The sequence below is a fragment of the Phyllobates terribilis genome, unplaced genomic scaffold, assembly GCF_046119375.1.
Source record: "Phyllobates terribilis strain yellow unplaced genomic scaffold, ASM4611937v1 Scaffold_2__4_contigs__length_985480577, whole genome shotgun sequence".
NCBI lineage: Eukaryota > Metazoa > Chordata > Amphibia > Anura > Dendrobatidae > Phyllobates > Phyllobates terribilis.
In genome coordinates this window covers 846,045,883-846,061,874 of record NW_027362762.1, presented here as the reverse complement: position 1 = coordinate 846,061,874, position 15,992 = coordinate 846,045,883, and the positions used below count along the sequence as shown (strand labels likewise).

At 43.3% G+C, this 15,992-nt stretch overlaps 1 protein-coding gene across 1 annotated transcript in view; it reads left to right on the top strand.

The window, feature by feature from the left end:
* Positions 1 to 2,750: 2,750 nt before the first annotated feature.
* The window catches only part of LOC141232827 (myeloperoxidase-like), a 42,129-nt gene continuing 28,887 nt past the window's right edge, over positions 2,751 to 15,992 (top strand). Inside the window, exons 1-7 of the mRNA XM_073667836.1 lie at positions 2,751 to 2,811; positions 2,898 to 2,974; positions 5,722 to 5,815; positions 7,803 to 7,978; positions 12,416 to 12,536; positions 12,613 to 12,742; positions 12,889 to 13,095. Coding sequence (XP_073523937.1) covers positions 2,899 to 2,974; positions 5,722 to 5,815; positions 7,803 to 7,978; positions 12,416 to 12,536; positions 12,613 to 12,742; positions 12,889 to 13,095 — 804 coding nt within the window. The 5' untranslated portion in view covers positions 2,751 to 2,811; position 2,898. The remainder of the gene's footprint in view (positions 2,812 to 2,897; positions 2,975 to 5,721; positions 5,816 to 7,802; positions 7,979 to 12,415; positions 12,537 to 12,612; positions 12,743 to 12,888; positions 13,096 to 15,992) is intronic.

Here is a 15,992-nt window from a genome sequence, read left to right as displayed (position 1 = left end):
TCAATTTATAGGGGATTTATGAAGTTTGTGACGCCACCTGTGGAATGCGGCAAAAGGGAGCCACCGCTGTGGAGCAGTCCTCTGAAGCTGATGTTACTGCAGCAGGGATGGTGTGGCTCTCTACAGGAAGAGCTAGCTCCAGGGCAGTGTGGACGATGCAGGTTGCGCTGGGTGTTGTAGTGCAGGGGGTGATGGCGCAGACAATAACCACAGAGACAGTGGGGTGCAGTCTTCCGAGTTTACTCACAATTGTTAAGTTTGTCAGGTTGCACTTTCCAGCTTACAGCCTCCCACGTCGCGCTGCGTTCACCAGCCCGAGGGTTCAGCTCTTTCTCAGGTACATTAGGAGCACCTGACGAAACCCCGCTTTCTTATGTTCCTCTCTAGACCGACTTCACGCTGGGTCTTCTCCCTCCTGCCCTGCGCTTCCCCACTCACAGTCCCGCTCGGGTGCTCTGAAGTCCCTCTGGGCAACTTGGAGTTCCCGGACCTGCTTGACCCTCACAGTGACTAGGATGAGGCTGTGGCAACTGCACTACAAAAGCCAGAAGCTTCCGTTTTTTCCAGCCGAGACCTGGAGTAACACGGCTGGTCCAGGGGCCGGTCCCCTTCTTGCGGCCTGATCCCTCTGTCTTCTGACAGATTGGGGGCGCACGGGTGCCGTCCTGCACTCGCCGTACCCCCTGGAATCCTTTCAATAGAACAGAGCCTTCCTCCTCTGCTCCCCTCCTGGGCCTCTATCACTAGGCCCCACTTGTGGAGCAGAGCTCCTAAAGAGACTCTGCTCCCAGACTGTCTTCACTCTCTCCTCTCACTGTCTGTACTGTCACCCTAAGATGGCTTCCCTTTTTATATCTCCTACTATGGTGCTCCCTTTAACTGCTTCCTCTACCCACACCCACTACTGGTTCCCCCTACCTTTGGTTCCCCCCACTTCAGCCAGGGACAGGGCTTAGCACTGTGCACATGCATCTTGCCCTTCCTGCCAGCCTGGAGCAGTGTAGTGTTGACTGTGGGTGTTGGGGTTCCGGGCAGCACTCCCTCCTTACCTGAGAGAAGGAGACACCATGCCTCTGGGTGAGGTGCAGTACCTCTGTGGCGACTGAACCCTCAGGGGCGCCACAGTAACCTCCTGTACCACTACTCATTGGCTGGAAACCCATATGTGTGTAGCCACCCATATAGATGGTAGACAGGGCCACGCTTGGGGCTCGAGGGCACAAAGTGGGATTTATCAGACGCCCAGTGGGTCAGTCAGAGCCTTATGCTTTCTCCCCCTCTCACGTAAATAGACAGCGACCTGATTTTCTCATCATCCACCCCCATAAGTACATAACCAGCTACTGCTACATATCTTACTCTCCCCCTTCCCTGCAGACTTAAAGTGAACCTGTCAGCAGGATTTTGCTAAGTATACTACAGGCAGTGTCATGTTGAGGTTGCTGCACTGATTAAAATGATACCTGAGATGAAGAAATCCGTCTTTTGGTTCTTGTGTAATTAGTGTTTGCAGTTTTGAGATAATGATGTCAATCTTGTGTTTCTTCCATTTTCTAATAATAGTATCAACAGTTGTTGCCTTTTCCACAAGCTGCTTGCCTATTGTCCTGTAGCCCTTCCCAGCCTTGTGCAGGTCTACAATTTTGTCCATGGTATCCTTAGACAGCTCTTTGGTCTTGGCCATGGCGCAGAGATTGGAGTGTGATTGAGTGGACAGGTGTCTTTTATACAGGTAACGAGTTCAAACAGGTGCAATTAATACAGGTAATGGAGCCACAGACCGAGGCAGATTGACAGTCATCTATTGTTTCTTCCATTTTCTAATAATTGCGCCAACAGTTGTTGCCTTCTCCACAAGCTGCTTGCCTATTGTCCTTTAGCCCATCCCAGCATTAAGCAGGTCTACAATTTTCTCCCCGGTGTCCTTAGACAGCTCTTTGGTTTTGTCCATGGTGGAGAGGTTGGAGCGCGATAGATTGATTGAGTGTGTGGACAGGTGTATTTTATACAGGTAACAAGTTCAAAGAGGTGCAATTAATACAGGTAATGAGTACAGAGTAGGAGGGCTTCTTAAATAAAAACTAACAGGTCTGTGAGAGCCAGAATTCTTGCTGGTTGGTGGGTGATCAAATACTTATTTCATGCAATAAAATGCAAATTAATTATGTAAAAACCATACAATGTGATTTTCCGTTTTTTTTTTTTTTTTAAAGATTCTGTCTCTTATAGTTGAAGTGTACCTATGATAAAAATTACAGACCTCTCCATTCTTTGTAGGTGGGAAAACTCGTCAGTGTATCAAATACTTATTTTCCCCACTGTACCATCATGGAGTATAAGGTGTGTTCTGCTCTGGAAGATAGGAATGTCCAGAAAACAAGAGGAGCAAAAATGATCTATGCAGCAAAATCTGCAGCGGCAAGTTGTAGATGGATGAAGCAAATAATATATGATGGGGAGATGATGAGTAAGGCAGGACTGCCGCCCCACTCATGACAATACATTCTATTAACGATGTTATAAGTGTGCAGGGAAGACTAAAATATTTCCTAATGTAAACTTTGTTGTCTCATTAGATTTCAAACGTCTGTCTCTAAACATCTTTACCTTTATTTTGCCATAGAAAAACCATGTTAAGCAAATGACCAGATATTTCCTGTGTCACAACCTTTGTGTCCCAACAGTCACAATTCCTAAATGCATGGGCGTTCTGTAGAACAGAGCCTTCCCCTGGGTGGTCTGCACTCACTGGTGCCCCCCAGTATAAATTTACATGAGGAAACTGGCTGACTAGTACAGAGGAGCAGTGATGTGAGTGATGCTCAGGGTCTCTTTTATCCATGTTCTTTTCCATGTTAATCCAGCATCTCCCCTTTTCTTTTTTTTTCCCTCCATAGCATGGCTTCTCTGTGCACTGGTGCGTGGCTACTGCTGGCCTGGGGACTGATACATTCAGGATCATCCTCTTACTATGGTAAATCCTTTTTTTATTCACTGTTAAGTTTAATATATTATGCTCTTTTAATATTTAATGTAACGCATCATCAATCATAATTGTTCCATAAATATCATTAGTATCATTTTAAGGGGTTCTACAGATTGTCGTTTCACTGATCAACTGCTGGGGAGAGCAAATCCCTCTGAAGTCACCAGCAAACTATAGGCCGGCATGTCTGTACAGTGTATTGACTTTCTGCAGAAATTAAGTTTGAAGTCTAAATTTCCCAAAAAACAAGCTCCATGTCAATTGACAGTAAATCTTTTCATCATGGGGTCCTAGAATCACAGGGGGGGGGGGGGGGGGGGGTACATTGTATATGTCTATAGGATACTTGCACTGTATAGCAGAGTGCATGATGACAGCCTTTGTGCATGTAACCAATTTTAGGGAGTATTTGGGGTCTTAGAAACACCGTATTAGAGAATATTTAAAGAGGACCTGTTGTTAGGTCATCAGAGGCCAGATTTTGCTTTTATTTTATTCTCGTTGCTCCCCAGTTTATTTCATTTTTTATTTTTTACTAAAACCTGCCATACGATTCCAGAGATATGAGCCTTTTTATTCAGTGCTCTTTTATATGGTCTTTATAGAGGTGTGTCTCACCGGGTAACAATGCAGAAACTAAAGACATACTCCCACAAAATTACTAGGAGTAACGCCCCCTTGATAAAGACCATAAAAATTAGCACTATATAAAAAAGCCCATATCTCTGGAATTGTATGGCAGATTTTAGAAAAACAAAAAAACAGAATGCATGAGGAGTTGTGGGACTAAAACTAAAGACAAAACTGCCCACCTCTGATCTGATAGCAGTGATCACCTTTAATGATCCAGCGTATTGTTTTCCTTGGTTGGGTTTACATTGCACAATAAAGAATCTAAGCAGACAGAACTTCATAATTACCCAGTAGTTGGTCGGAGAGCCAAATTTACAAGCAGAGATAATTTTGTTTGAATGTGAAATGATCAGACCCTTAAGAGGTTGTGCAAACAACGTCTTTTTCGCGGGGGTGAACCAGTCAAGTTTTTCAAGAGGAAAGCACTACAGCAAACGCCGGCGCTTTTCTCATGAAGTGTATTTTTTTAGCTCTTTTTGTCATTTTCTGAGCGCTTGTTCAATGCTTTTGACTGTTAGAATTTCTTTGACCATTTTTCCCAGAACTTTTGGGGTCATTTTTTTTAATGGTGCTCATTCAATTATGAAAAAAAAAAAAAAATGCTACAAAAAGACGCCCAGGTGTCTCTTGAGTGTTTTTTGGACTTGTATTGTATAGAGTGTTTTCAGAGAGGAAGATACCTAAAAAGATGTTCAGCTCAACTCTTTTAACCGCTTGCCATATTCGGAAACAGTTAAAAGACGCTCAAAAGCCTGAACACATGACCAGCAAGTCGTTACAGCTTAATTCTGTAAAAAAAAAATTTTCAAGAAATACTTCTGTGCATGCCATGTGTATTGTGGCTCTACCCATTTATATAAATGGCACTGAGATGAGTTATTAGGAACAGACCATGGATAGGAGAGCTGCTGTTTCTGGATAAAAAAAACTGTTTTATAATATAGTATTAACTCCTTTAAAGGGAATCTGTCAGCTCAGCTGGTTTTTGCTATGTAATCTGAGAACATGAGAACAGCATGAAGTTGGGACCGAGACACAAATTTCAGTGATGTGTCACTTATGAGGCTGTGTGGTGTTGTTTCCATCCAAGTGTTTTTATCAGCAGGTGATTATCATTGCCTGGACTACAGTGCATGTGAGCCATGGTCTGACCACGCCCCCTCCTCTGATAAGCAGCTCACTGTCAATAGACAATGTAATAACTCTAATTATGTCACATCTGCTGCTCCTAGAAAACTAAGTGATATATCACTGGATTCAGGGCCTCTGTATCTACATTATGCTGCTCTCAGATGAGGTAACAAAAACCTGGTGACAGATTCCCTTTAATGATATAAGATATTTAATGATTCTTAGTGGCAATCAGCTTTGTTACTGTTCCATCAGTCAGTACAGTTATTATTCATCCTTCTCAATGTTCTTGTTCATGAATGATTCATCTGAGTTATGTGCATATTAAGCAATGTAAGGCTGCAATTCTCTTTCTCTTTGCCTCCTTTTCAACAAGCATTTCAAGTAAAAAAAAACACCTTCTTGTATTGGGAAAATCTTTATGTCCAACCTAAAAGACTTACTAAGACCAGCTATCCAAATATTGGCAATGCTTTGATTGGTCTCATATTTGAAAGTCTCTAAATGTACAGTACTGGATATATTAATGTATGGGTCGGGGCAAAAGGTGGCCTAGCAAAGTATTAGGAAGGTACTTATGTTAACTGGGAGCTAAGTATATAGTGCTTAAAGTAGTAGGGATTTCTTATAATTATTTAACATTACGATTTATACAAATACTAGTCTGTGCTTCTTGACGAACAAGAAACACACACAAATTCTAAAGTCAACAGAAACACAATAGTGTATTTCTCCTGGCTTAACAAATCTAGATGTCTGGGTAATTAAGATTAGAAGCTGTAGAGTCACAATCCCCCTTACCTATCCATATGGAGAATCTATATCAGCTACATGTTAGATCTATCCCTATCGACTCCACTAATGAATGCTTCAGTCAAGGATATTGTATTTATAAAGTCTTTTCATTTCCATTAGAGAATCGTCTTTACTTATCGCTGTTTAAATATATATTATTTTATTTTGTTTCACAGATGGAATTGAGGAACTGAATAATGACTTTATAGAAAATTGTGCAAAGGAAGCCAAACACCTGGTTGATACCGCCTATAAAAACACCCGCCAAGTGTAAGCAGACATGCATTGAATATGATGATGATACCTTAGTCATAAATGACCGCATATATATATAGGAAATGTAACAGGATGCTAAGTGATAAGAATTTATTTATGTCATTGATGTTAACTATCCCATGAAGTAGCTGTGATGAAACTATGTCCTTGTATATATACCTAGTGATTTCATTTATCCTAAGGAAAGGGCACTTGTTTTATCACTTGATGAGGTTATTGGTTCTCCCATTTCTTGATCATTTAGTGGGCGATTTCACACATTTTTATTGCCCGCACATTGACATCATATCATATAACAAACCATTAACAAAACACAAATGATAAATCTGCATCTCGATTCCGCGCAAACTGCCCAAAACAAGCACAATCCTGAAAGTCACAGTGACTTTTAAATTGATTATTATAAACTGAGTGTAAATGATTGCCTAATGTTAGTGGTGACTGCTACATGGGACCCTATCCTATCCTTAGTACTAAACACCAACAATGGTCAATGATAATTGTAACATTATTTGCATTATTGATGCCCAGCAGAGTGAGCTGTCAGTCATAGTGTTGGAGAGTGCTTACAGCCACGCTTACAGTATAGTCCGCATGACTGAAAGCCGGTGGTTATCGAGAGAAATAAAGTTTATTTTCTCCAGCATGCGCACTTTCACACTTTCAGTAAGAAGGCTGGGCACCTTCATAACGCTAATAGATTGCTGATTAACCCTATATCTGTAGGTTAATATTTTTATAGGACATGACAGGTTCCCTTTAAGTGATAAAGTTGGAAGCCTCTCATTAATTAGTCATTCACAAATGGATGCAGATTTGTAAGCTATGTGTACGGATAATGATACCTTGTCAAGGAAAGAGGGATTAACGCCAGCAAACTCTCCTATAAGGGTATATGCAGGCTATCCGGAGCCGGTTGCGGCCCCGAAGCTGCGGAGAAGCCGCCTCCGACTTGCGCTGCATCCAATCCGCAGTGAACACTGAAAGTGTGCACATACCCTTATTGAGTTCAATGTATACACTACTAAACAGACACTTTCCAATGTCTCTACTGTGCCTAGTAAAATTAAAAGAAAGCATACTTACCTACCGAACTGGCGCACTGTTTCGCTGTGAGCACCTGCCGCACTCACAGTTCAGTCAGATAGGACATTAAGGACATTAAAAAGGGGTATTTCAGTAGTGAACAGAACTCAATCAAGTTGTTGCAGATTTCAGCTTTCAGCAGAATCATCAGCACTCAAACATTGTGGGAAAATTAACTGTTTTACTTGGAACATACAACAACCTATATCTGCATCATTACAGCATGGAGGATACAGGAGAAAACTGATACAAACAAGACACAAGTCATACAATACATTCTAGAGAGGAACTACACACACATATGGACAAGTTATAACACAGCCCCATTTGCTGTCTTCTCAACATGGTCCTTCCAGGATAAGTCTGCTGCGGTTGTAAATTCCAACTCATAACTCTATGGCTATACTGGGTATTTTATGCTCTGTATAAAAGAAGTAAAACTCTTTATACACTAAAGCTCTGTCCAAAAAATATCTAAAAAAAAATTGAAAAGCATTGATTATTGATAAATTATTGTTTAAAAACGGACCTTTGATTCCGAAGAGTTTTCTGGGATTTTTAAAACACAATCTAACAACTGGAAAGGTATTACAATGATCAATATGCAATTCCCCCTTGCATCTTCGATGTCACGCCAGCGTTATTGTCAGTCCTGCAGCAATGTCATCCATCATTCACCTGACACTTGCATTTACAATGTGTGACCACTGAGGCTAGTGACTGGATTTAGGGGTCATTGGACGTGGGGACACCACTGAAGTGGCGGGACATTTAATATGTCAATATTGTTTATTTTATTATTTTATTACTTTTTAAGCTGTTAATCAAATTTTTACTAATATCCCTTCAACTACAGAGTAAGTTGGAGAAGCTAACATGTCATTCTATAACCCAGTTTGAAGGAACGTTTAAGGAGGAAGGATGTTGATGCTCGCGACCTCATGGCTTATTTCAAGCAGCCTGTTGCGGGAAGCAGAAATGCCATACGAGCTGCTGATTACATGGGCACCACTCTACAGATTCTGCAAGGAAAAGTCAAATACTTGTATGACCGTCCTTTCAATATTTCAGGTACGCTGGTCCACTCTAAATGGTTTACGCATCCAAACAAAGGTTTGCAATATATTTATTATACCCTATTTTTCCTGCTTTTCACTGATATTTATGCAACTTAAACTTTCACTTTTTGAGTGAAATGTTCATTCATTTTCCAAAGTAAATATTTTACTTGGTGAAGTCATGCTGTTTCTGTAAAAAAAAAAATCTTTTTTTTTTTTCATTTGGGAGACTCAGCAGTTTCACAAACATCGAATGAACCAGCAGGAAGGAAAACTATAAGTTCTTTCTTCATATTTCCAGCTCCTTTTAAATCTAGTTCTGGTTTTAGTTAAACAAAATGACTTTAAAAACTTGCCATGGGTTTTTCTAAAAAATGTTGGGGTTAACTCCATTTTATTACCTTCCAACAAGTGGGAAGACAATTACCTTGGGTTCATGACCTGGGGACTGAAGCTGTGCCAACAGCATCCGCATCATTCGGTAACGCTGATGCACATGTAGCGCGGCATGGGGTGGCAGCCGTAGGCGAGGCACTCGTCTCCTTTTATGCTTCGGAGCGCTACATGAAAGTGTGTGTCCTGGCTGGGAGTGTGGACTTGGGCTGTGAGGGCCCTATGTCCGTGCGGGCCGAATGTTGAACCATAGGTTCCATGGTTCCATAAGGGAGAACGCTGTTCAAAAATAAGGTCTGTACTGAATGGTAACTTAGTAAGGCTTATACACAAGGAATAGCGGGTACAAAGTCTTATGGACGTTTCCTCTACAGTACGGAGCATTTTCCTTCACACAGTATCTTTCCTCTGTAGTTTACTCCAGGGCTCTGCAGACACACTGTTTCATCCTACTTTGCCCCAACCCAGCTTTAACGCTACAGTACTGATCAGCAAGTCTCCTTACTTGCTCTGCGGTTCCGAGTCCTATTTCTTCCACTACTACTACTACACTCCGGATCTACCGCTCGGAACCCCCATTAGTCCCACAAACTCAGTCCTGTTTAGGCCCATTATCTTCTGCATTACAATCTTGGGGGTTCATGACTCGGCGTCCTCTCCACGGACTCTTCTCTGGAAGGCCACTATGTCTCATCAGTCACTTCTCTTCAGGATCTCTCTATCCCTAACTTTTGGTCTCCTCTTTCTATGGATCACCCCACTAGGCAGCACTGCTCACTCTGCACTCCAAACTTGAACTTACTAGCAGGAAGCAGTCACTAATCCCACCCTCTATGGGCTAGTTGCAAACATTAACTCTATCCTAACTTACCCTATCATCACTACCTCTTCTACAGTCAACTATCTACATCCCTTAAACTACCTATCTTATACACAATGTCTTACACTATGGCATCCTACACTATACATTATTACACAATTCACATGACACAATATCTATAATATCACCGGACAAGCGTCCCTCTGACTGAAGCCTCTACAGACTGCGCCGTTAAAGGTAAGAGGAGTGTATGGCACCGGAGATCGCGGTATGCGTAGACACTGAATGCATACCGCGATCTCCGGCGCCATACTTACATACTTACCTGACCGGGAGTAGCGTTGCCGCGGCGCCTCTCTTCGCTGGAGACCGGGGGCGGAGTGAAGGCGTCGGAATCGGCTCATACACATAGTGCTATCCGGTGCCATTTTACTGAAGACACATTTGCAGTGTGTCTTCAGCAAAATGGCACCGGACAGCGCGGTGCTCCTGCGCCGCACTCCTCCCCCAGCCTCCGGCAGAACAGGACACAGCGGCGCTGGAGCACAGTGAAGAAAGGTGAGTATAAGTGTTTATTTTTTTTGTATGTGTGCAGAGGATACCTTGCATACCAGGATTAGGGGTTGAGGTGGCCACACATACCAGGATTGGGGGATGAGGGGGCCACACATACCAGGATTGGGGGATGAGGGGTACCATGCATACTAGGATAGGGATCTGGGGGGGGGACATGCATACCAGGATAGGGATGAGGGGTACCATGTATACCAGGATAGGGATGAGGGGTACCATGCATACCAGGATGAGGGATGGGGTGCCATGCATACCAGGATGAGGGGCGCCATGCATGCCAGGATTGGGGATGAGGGCTGCCTTGCATGCCAGGATGGGGGATGAGGGGTGCAATGCATACCAGGATTGGGGATGAGGGGTGCCATGCATACCAGGATTGGGGATGAGGGGTGCCATGCATACAGGATTGGGGGTGAGGGGTGCCATGCATACCAGGATTGGAGGTGAGGGGTGCCATGCATACCAGGATAGGGATGAGGCATGCCATGCATACCAGGATAGCGATGAGGTGTGCCATGCATACCAGGATTAGTGGTGAGAGGTGCCATGCATACCAGGAGTGGGGTTGAGGGGTGCCATGCATACCAGGATTGAGGGTGAGGGGTGCCATGCGTACCAGGATTGAGGGTGTGGGGTGCCATGCGTACCAGGATTGGGGGTGAGGGGTGCCATGCGTGCCAGGATAGGGATGAGGCGTGCCATGCGTATCAGGATAGGGATGAGGGCAGCACATAACAGGATGGGGGAACAGGATTGGGGAGCATAAATACCAGGATGGGGGCAGCAGAAATACCAGGATGGGTGCAATAGAAATACCAGGATGGGGGCAGCACATACCAGCATGGGAGACCATATACCAATAAAAATGCTCGCCACCCAGGCGTACAACGGGCTCAATAGCGAGTATATATATAAAGACGCATGACATAATACATATTACCATACAACACTACAAGATTAGTGTCTTCAGGGGCAGGAAAGCAACAGTACAGTCCACCACCCTTAAGGTACCGTCTCACATAATGACGCACCAGCGATCTCGACAACGATGTGACCTGGCCGGTATCGCTGGTGCGTCGCTAAGTGATCGCTGGTGAGCTGTCAAACAGGCAGGCTCACCAGCGATCAGGGGAGCAGCGACATCGTGGAAAGAATCTTTCCACGATGTCCTGCTCCTGGTTACCAGCCTGCTGCTGAAGCAGGAGCAGGCTGGTAACCATGATAAACAGCGGGTTACTAGGGGCACACGCGCACTTAGTAACCCGCTGTTTATCATGGTTACCACTCTGCTATAGTGAGCGGGAGGTTACCGCTCACCGTAGCAGAGTGGTAACCATGATAAACAGCGGGTTACTAAGTGCGCGTGTGCCCCTAGTAACCCGCTGTTTATCATGGTTACCAGCCTGATCGCTGGTCCCGCTGGTCACACACAGCGATGTGTTCTGACCAGCGGGAGGGCAAGGACCAAAAAATGGTCCAGGACACTTTGCAGCGATCAGCGACCTCACAGCAGGGGCCTGATTGCTGCAAAGTGTCACACATAGCGACATCGCTGGTGAGGTCGCTGTTGTGTCACCAAAACCGTGACACAGCAGCGATCTCGCTAGCGATCTCGCTATGTGAGACAGGGGCTTTACATACAGCTGATGTCCGACTGCATAAGTCAGAAATGGAGCTATCTGACAATGGGTTGTCATAGCGTATCACACTGATGGCCATTATACTATGCCTAGTCACCGAACATACCAAAGTATTGTATCATTGAGAAATTACATTGTGAAGTTCATTAATAACAAAATAAAGAAAAGTTTTTTTAGTTGTTTTTTTTTACCAAAAGTGCGCAGTAAAAAATACACAGTGGTTTTCTATAAAAAAATGTGAAAGCATTAAAAAATTACACATAAATGGTATCACAAAAATGACTACAGATATGTACCTACAGAGTGAAAATTCAGCAAAAATTCCACTGCAATTTACAATGTCAGTTTTGGGGAGAACATTTTTAGAAATCTCAAGTGAAAAACATCCACAGCCCAAACTGATCAGTGCTGACACTGAAATCTGCAGCATGTCAATTTCTGCTATGCAAATTTTTCTGCAGCATTTCCACTGTAGGGGGTCAGAACCCGAAATACAACCTGGTACATATAGCTTAAACCACAGAATGAAAATTAAAAAAAAGACCCACAGAAAACAATGACATTATTCATTTTGAATCCCCTAAAAAAAAAAACCCAACAAACTATTAATAAAAAGTAATATATTACATCTACTCCAAAATAGTTATATTATTAAAATATTCCTTGTCCCAATAAAAGGCTGTAAAGCAATAAATTATTTCTTAAAAAAAAGTGTATACGATATATATTAGATATTGCAGTAATTTTACCGATCCTTAGAATAAAACACAATATTTATGTCCCATGGTGAAAACGATGTTAGAAATGCTATTTTTCCATTCCTCCCCAAAAGAGTTAACAAAAGTTTATCAGTAACATGTAGCCCCAACATAGAGCCATTAACAAAGCAACACACCCCACAAAACCAGCAGCTCTCATCTGGCTGTATCGAAAAAAAAAAAGTCCTGTAGTGCTAAGGAGGACCAACATAGGCTCAGTCCCAAAAGGGTTAAGTTGAATTTTGTATTTTTACCTTGTATTTTAGATTTACTAACAAAGAACCAGATGGATACTATTTCTAAGATTTCAGGCTGCGCCAATCAACACCGTCCAAAAGCTTGTCAGAACAGTCAATACCGCACCATTACTGGCGAGTGCAATAACAGGTGAGAAAGTCTCCAAAGATCGGTCATTAGAGGTTGTCAAGAGTAAATGAATGATTGTCTCACTGTATGATTGCAGGAGAGATCTCAATCTTGGTGCCTCCAACACTGGGTTTACTCGATTGTTGCCGGCTCAGTATGAGGATGGGGTGGCGCTTCCTCGTGGCTGGACTGAAAATCGTAGAATTAATGGCTTCCGTCTGCCCTTGGTAAGAAAAAAAGTGATTCCCTCTGTTACAGTGTTTCAGGAGCCAATATGAACAAATGAGGTGTCCAGACCAAAAACCATGTTACCTGCAATAATGTGCCAATCCAAAAACGTAATGATTGACGATGACACATTTTTTTTAATTAGGCACGTCAAGTATCCAATGAAATTGTCAGATTCCCCACTGAAAATATCACCCTGGACAATGGCCGAGCTCTTATCTTCATGCAGTGGGGACAATGGACAGACCATGACCTTGATCTTTCTCCTGAGACGCCAGCAAGGTCAACTTTCCTTGAAGGCATAAATTGTGATCTCAGCTGTGAAAGAGAACCCCCCTGCTTTCCACTCAAGGTAAGCAACACATTCTGATGCGCAAAATCATCAGTTATTACAGTGAACCCGATCTCATGAAACATCTTCTCTGATGTAGACCGGATTTTTCTGTGAGTACCATTTCACTTTCTATGTCAGTTGTCTCCTATCAGTGGCTCGAGAGATGCCTGTGCCCCATTTGTCTCAACTCTGTAATATTACTTCCATTCTGTCAGTATTACACCGCATAACTCCCCTAATACAGTGTCATTATTGCTAATTATTTTCTTGGTTATTACTTATATATATTTTTTCTTTTCAGCTAGATGGGATTATAGAGATGACTAGTGAGAGTCTGTAACTCTCTTGATGTTAAAGGGGTATTCCCATCTCCAAGATCCTATCCCAATATGTAGTAGGTGTAATAATAATAATAATAATAGCAAATACCTCCAATTAGAAATGTAGTATAGTTCTTCTGATTCGCTAGGTATTCATGGTTATTATGACCACTAACAACTAACTGTCACTATATGAGTGGTCGAAAACATGGATATCTAAGCTACTTCAATGCCCTGCACATGAAGTAAGCAGCATATCAAATCAGAAGAACTATACTACTGTACATTTCTAAATGGAGGTATTTGCTAATGTTACTATTATTACACCTACTACATATTGGGATAGTATCATGGAGATGGAAATACCCATTAAAGTGTCAAGTATCATATTTAATATGTCTCTGTGACTGTGGTTCACAAAAACGTAGGGACCGTTGTACTATAAGCATAAGAAGGCTAAAGGAGCCCACAAATCTTAGATCTCTGTCAAGAACACCTGTCCTGGCTCCTGCCATACACGCTCAGTGCGGCTGAGCATTCATGTACTTTCAGTGGGAATATTGGAGTAAGCAGCTTCAAGACACCTCTGGCAGCAACGTATGTCTTGAAAAAGGATCTAGTAGTGCAATTTGACAATCCCAAATATTTTCTCCCCTGACATCATCAGATGGGGTATCATTGAGATGTCCCCAAATACATTACATGGTTGGTCAGCACCGCCAAAGGCTCGGACAACTTTAATGTGTATGGAGGTCTTAAAGGGAACCTGTTATGTAGAAAATGCTCTTAACCTGCAGATATGGGCTTAATCTGCAGGTTAATAGCGTTCTGAAGCTATCCGGTGCCTACACTTATGGCCCCGTCACGCTTAGCGACGCTGCAACGATCCCGACAACGATACGACCTGTCAGGGATCGTTGCTGCGTCACTATGTGGTTGCTGGTGAGCTGTCAAACAGGCAGGCTCACCAACGATCAGGGGAGCAGCGACATCATGGAAAGAATCTTTCCACGATGTCCTGCTCCTGGTTACCAGCCTGCTGAAGCAGATAATCGGGGACCGGTACCCCCTCTTGCGGCAGGGTCTCTCTGGCTGGGCCAGAATAAGGTATGCAGGTGGCGACTCCGCTCCGTCCGCACCCCCTGAGATCCTTTCTCCTGTGGAGCCTATCTCCTCTGCTCCCCTCCTGGACCTTCTTGGTTGGACCCTGACGGGGACAGAGCCGGTTATAACTCTGCCCCGACCCCCCGTCTCGAGGCCTGAGACCGGGAACCGTGGACCCCTCAGCCGGCTGCAGCTTTGTGCTGACTTGCCGTCCCAAAGACCCACGACCAAAGACCTTGTTATTAAGATGGCCTCCAGTTATATAGAATTCTAATTAAGTGCTTAAGTAAAATGCTTCCTCCACCCTCACTCACTGCGTGGTTCCCCCTAACTTTGGTTCCCCCCAACTCCTCCATTCAGGTCCGGGGCAGCACTATGGTGCTTTAGGCCCCCTTCAGAACTGGAGTGGTGTAGTGTTGAGTGTGTGGTTGGGGTCCTGTGTAGTACTCCATCCTTACCTGGGAGAGGAGATGCCACACCTCATTCTGAGGTGCAGTACCCCTGTGGCGACTGAACCCTCAGGGGCGCCACAATACCGTCCCCAATACAGAAAGAGACACAAGAATGTGTAACCATGACTTCCAATGGGCGGTCACAAAAGCGCCCATTCATGGTACGTAACAGACATTGAAAAGTGGTACGTAATTAGTCTGTTCAGTACCAACACAAAGAATATGAACGCATATTCAGAGGAGATAAATAAAGGCCACTTCCGTTGCAAGGAACATATTGAATTGAGTATAGCTGGCGCTGTCATACATTAGCCGTATAAGGTGAAGGACGGTATGCTCTCACTGCATACAGCCAAGGCCGGCAGAGTACAGCAATTGCTATGAGACAGGAGCAAGGATATTTTCATCCTTCAGCATCCGTCATATGTTGCAACATATGTAGGCCGAGACAAAGAATAAAAAAGGAATCCATATGATACGGATAGTTAATCAGGCGGACCTACTGACCCCACCACCCTAATATGTTACCAGGTAGTGTGGCGATAAACGATGGACCCGAAAATAAGTATCAAAATATACTCTACTAAAAGGATCAAGAATCAGAAAGATCGCAAAGAGGAGAGATGGTATACAATTTCTCGAGGGTTCCACTCCTTGTATTTCAATTAAAAGGAGGGACTGAGATAGTAGAACCAAGGAAAAGGGAAATAACAAGGGAAATAAACAAGGTCATGGATGGTCCTATTACAAGGATAGTCAAAATCATTTAGGAGGGGAATGAGGTGCTGAAAAGATAAAAAAGAAATATAGAGAAATATCCATTAACAGATCACAAATATGGGATATCAATCCCACCCCACAAAATTCACAAACAGAATAGAGAGAGAAGGACATATGTATTTCAAACTTTTTATAGTCTGTAATCTCCTCCATATTCCTCATTTGAGGGTCCAAAGATTCTTCTGACATGTCTCTATGTAGGAAGGTAACATGCAGAGGTAGTGTTCACCACAAGAGCGAGTCAACCATAGTCTTTGCT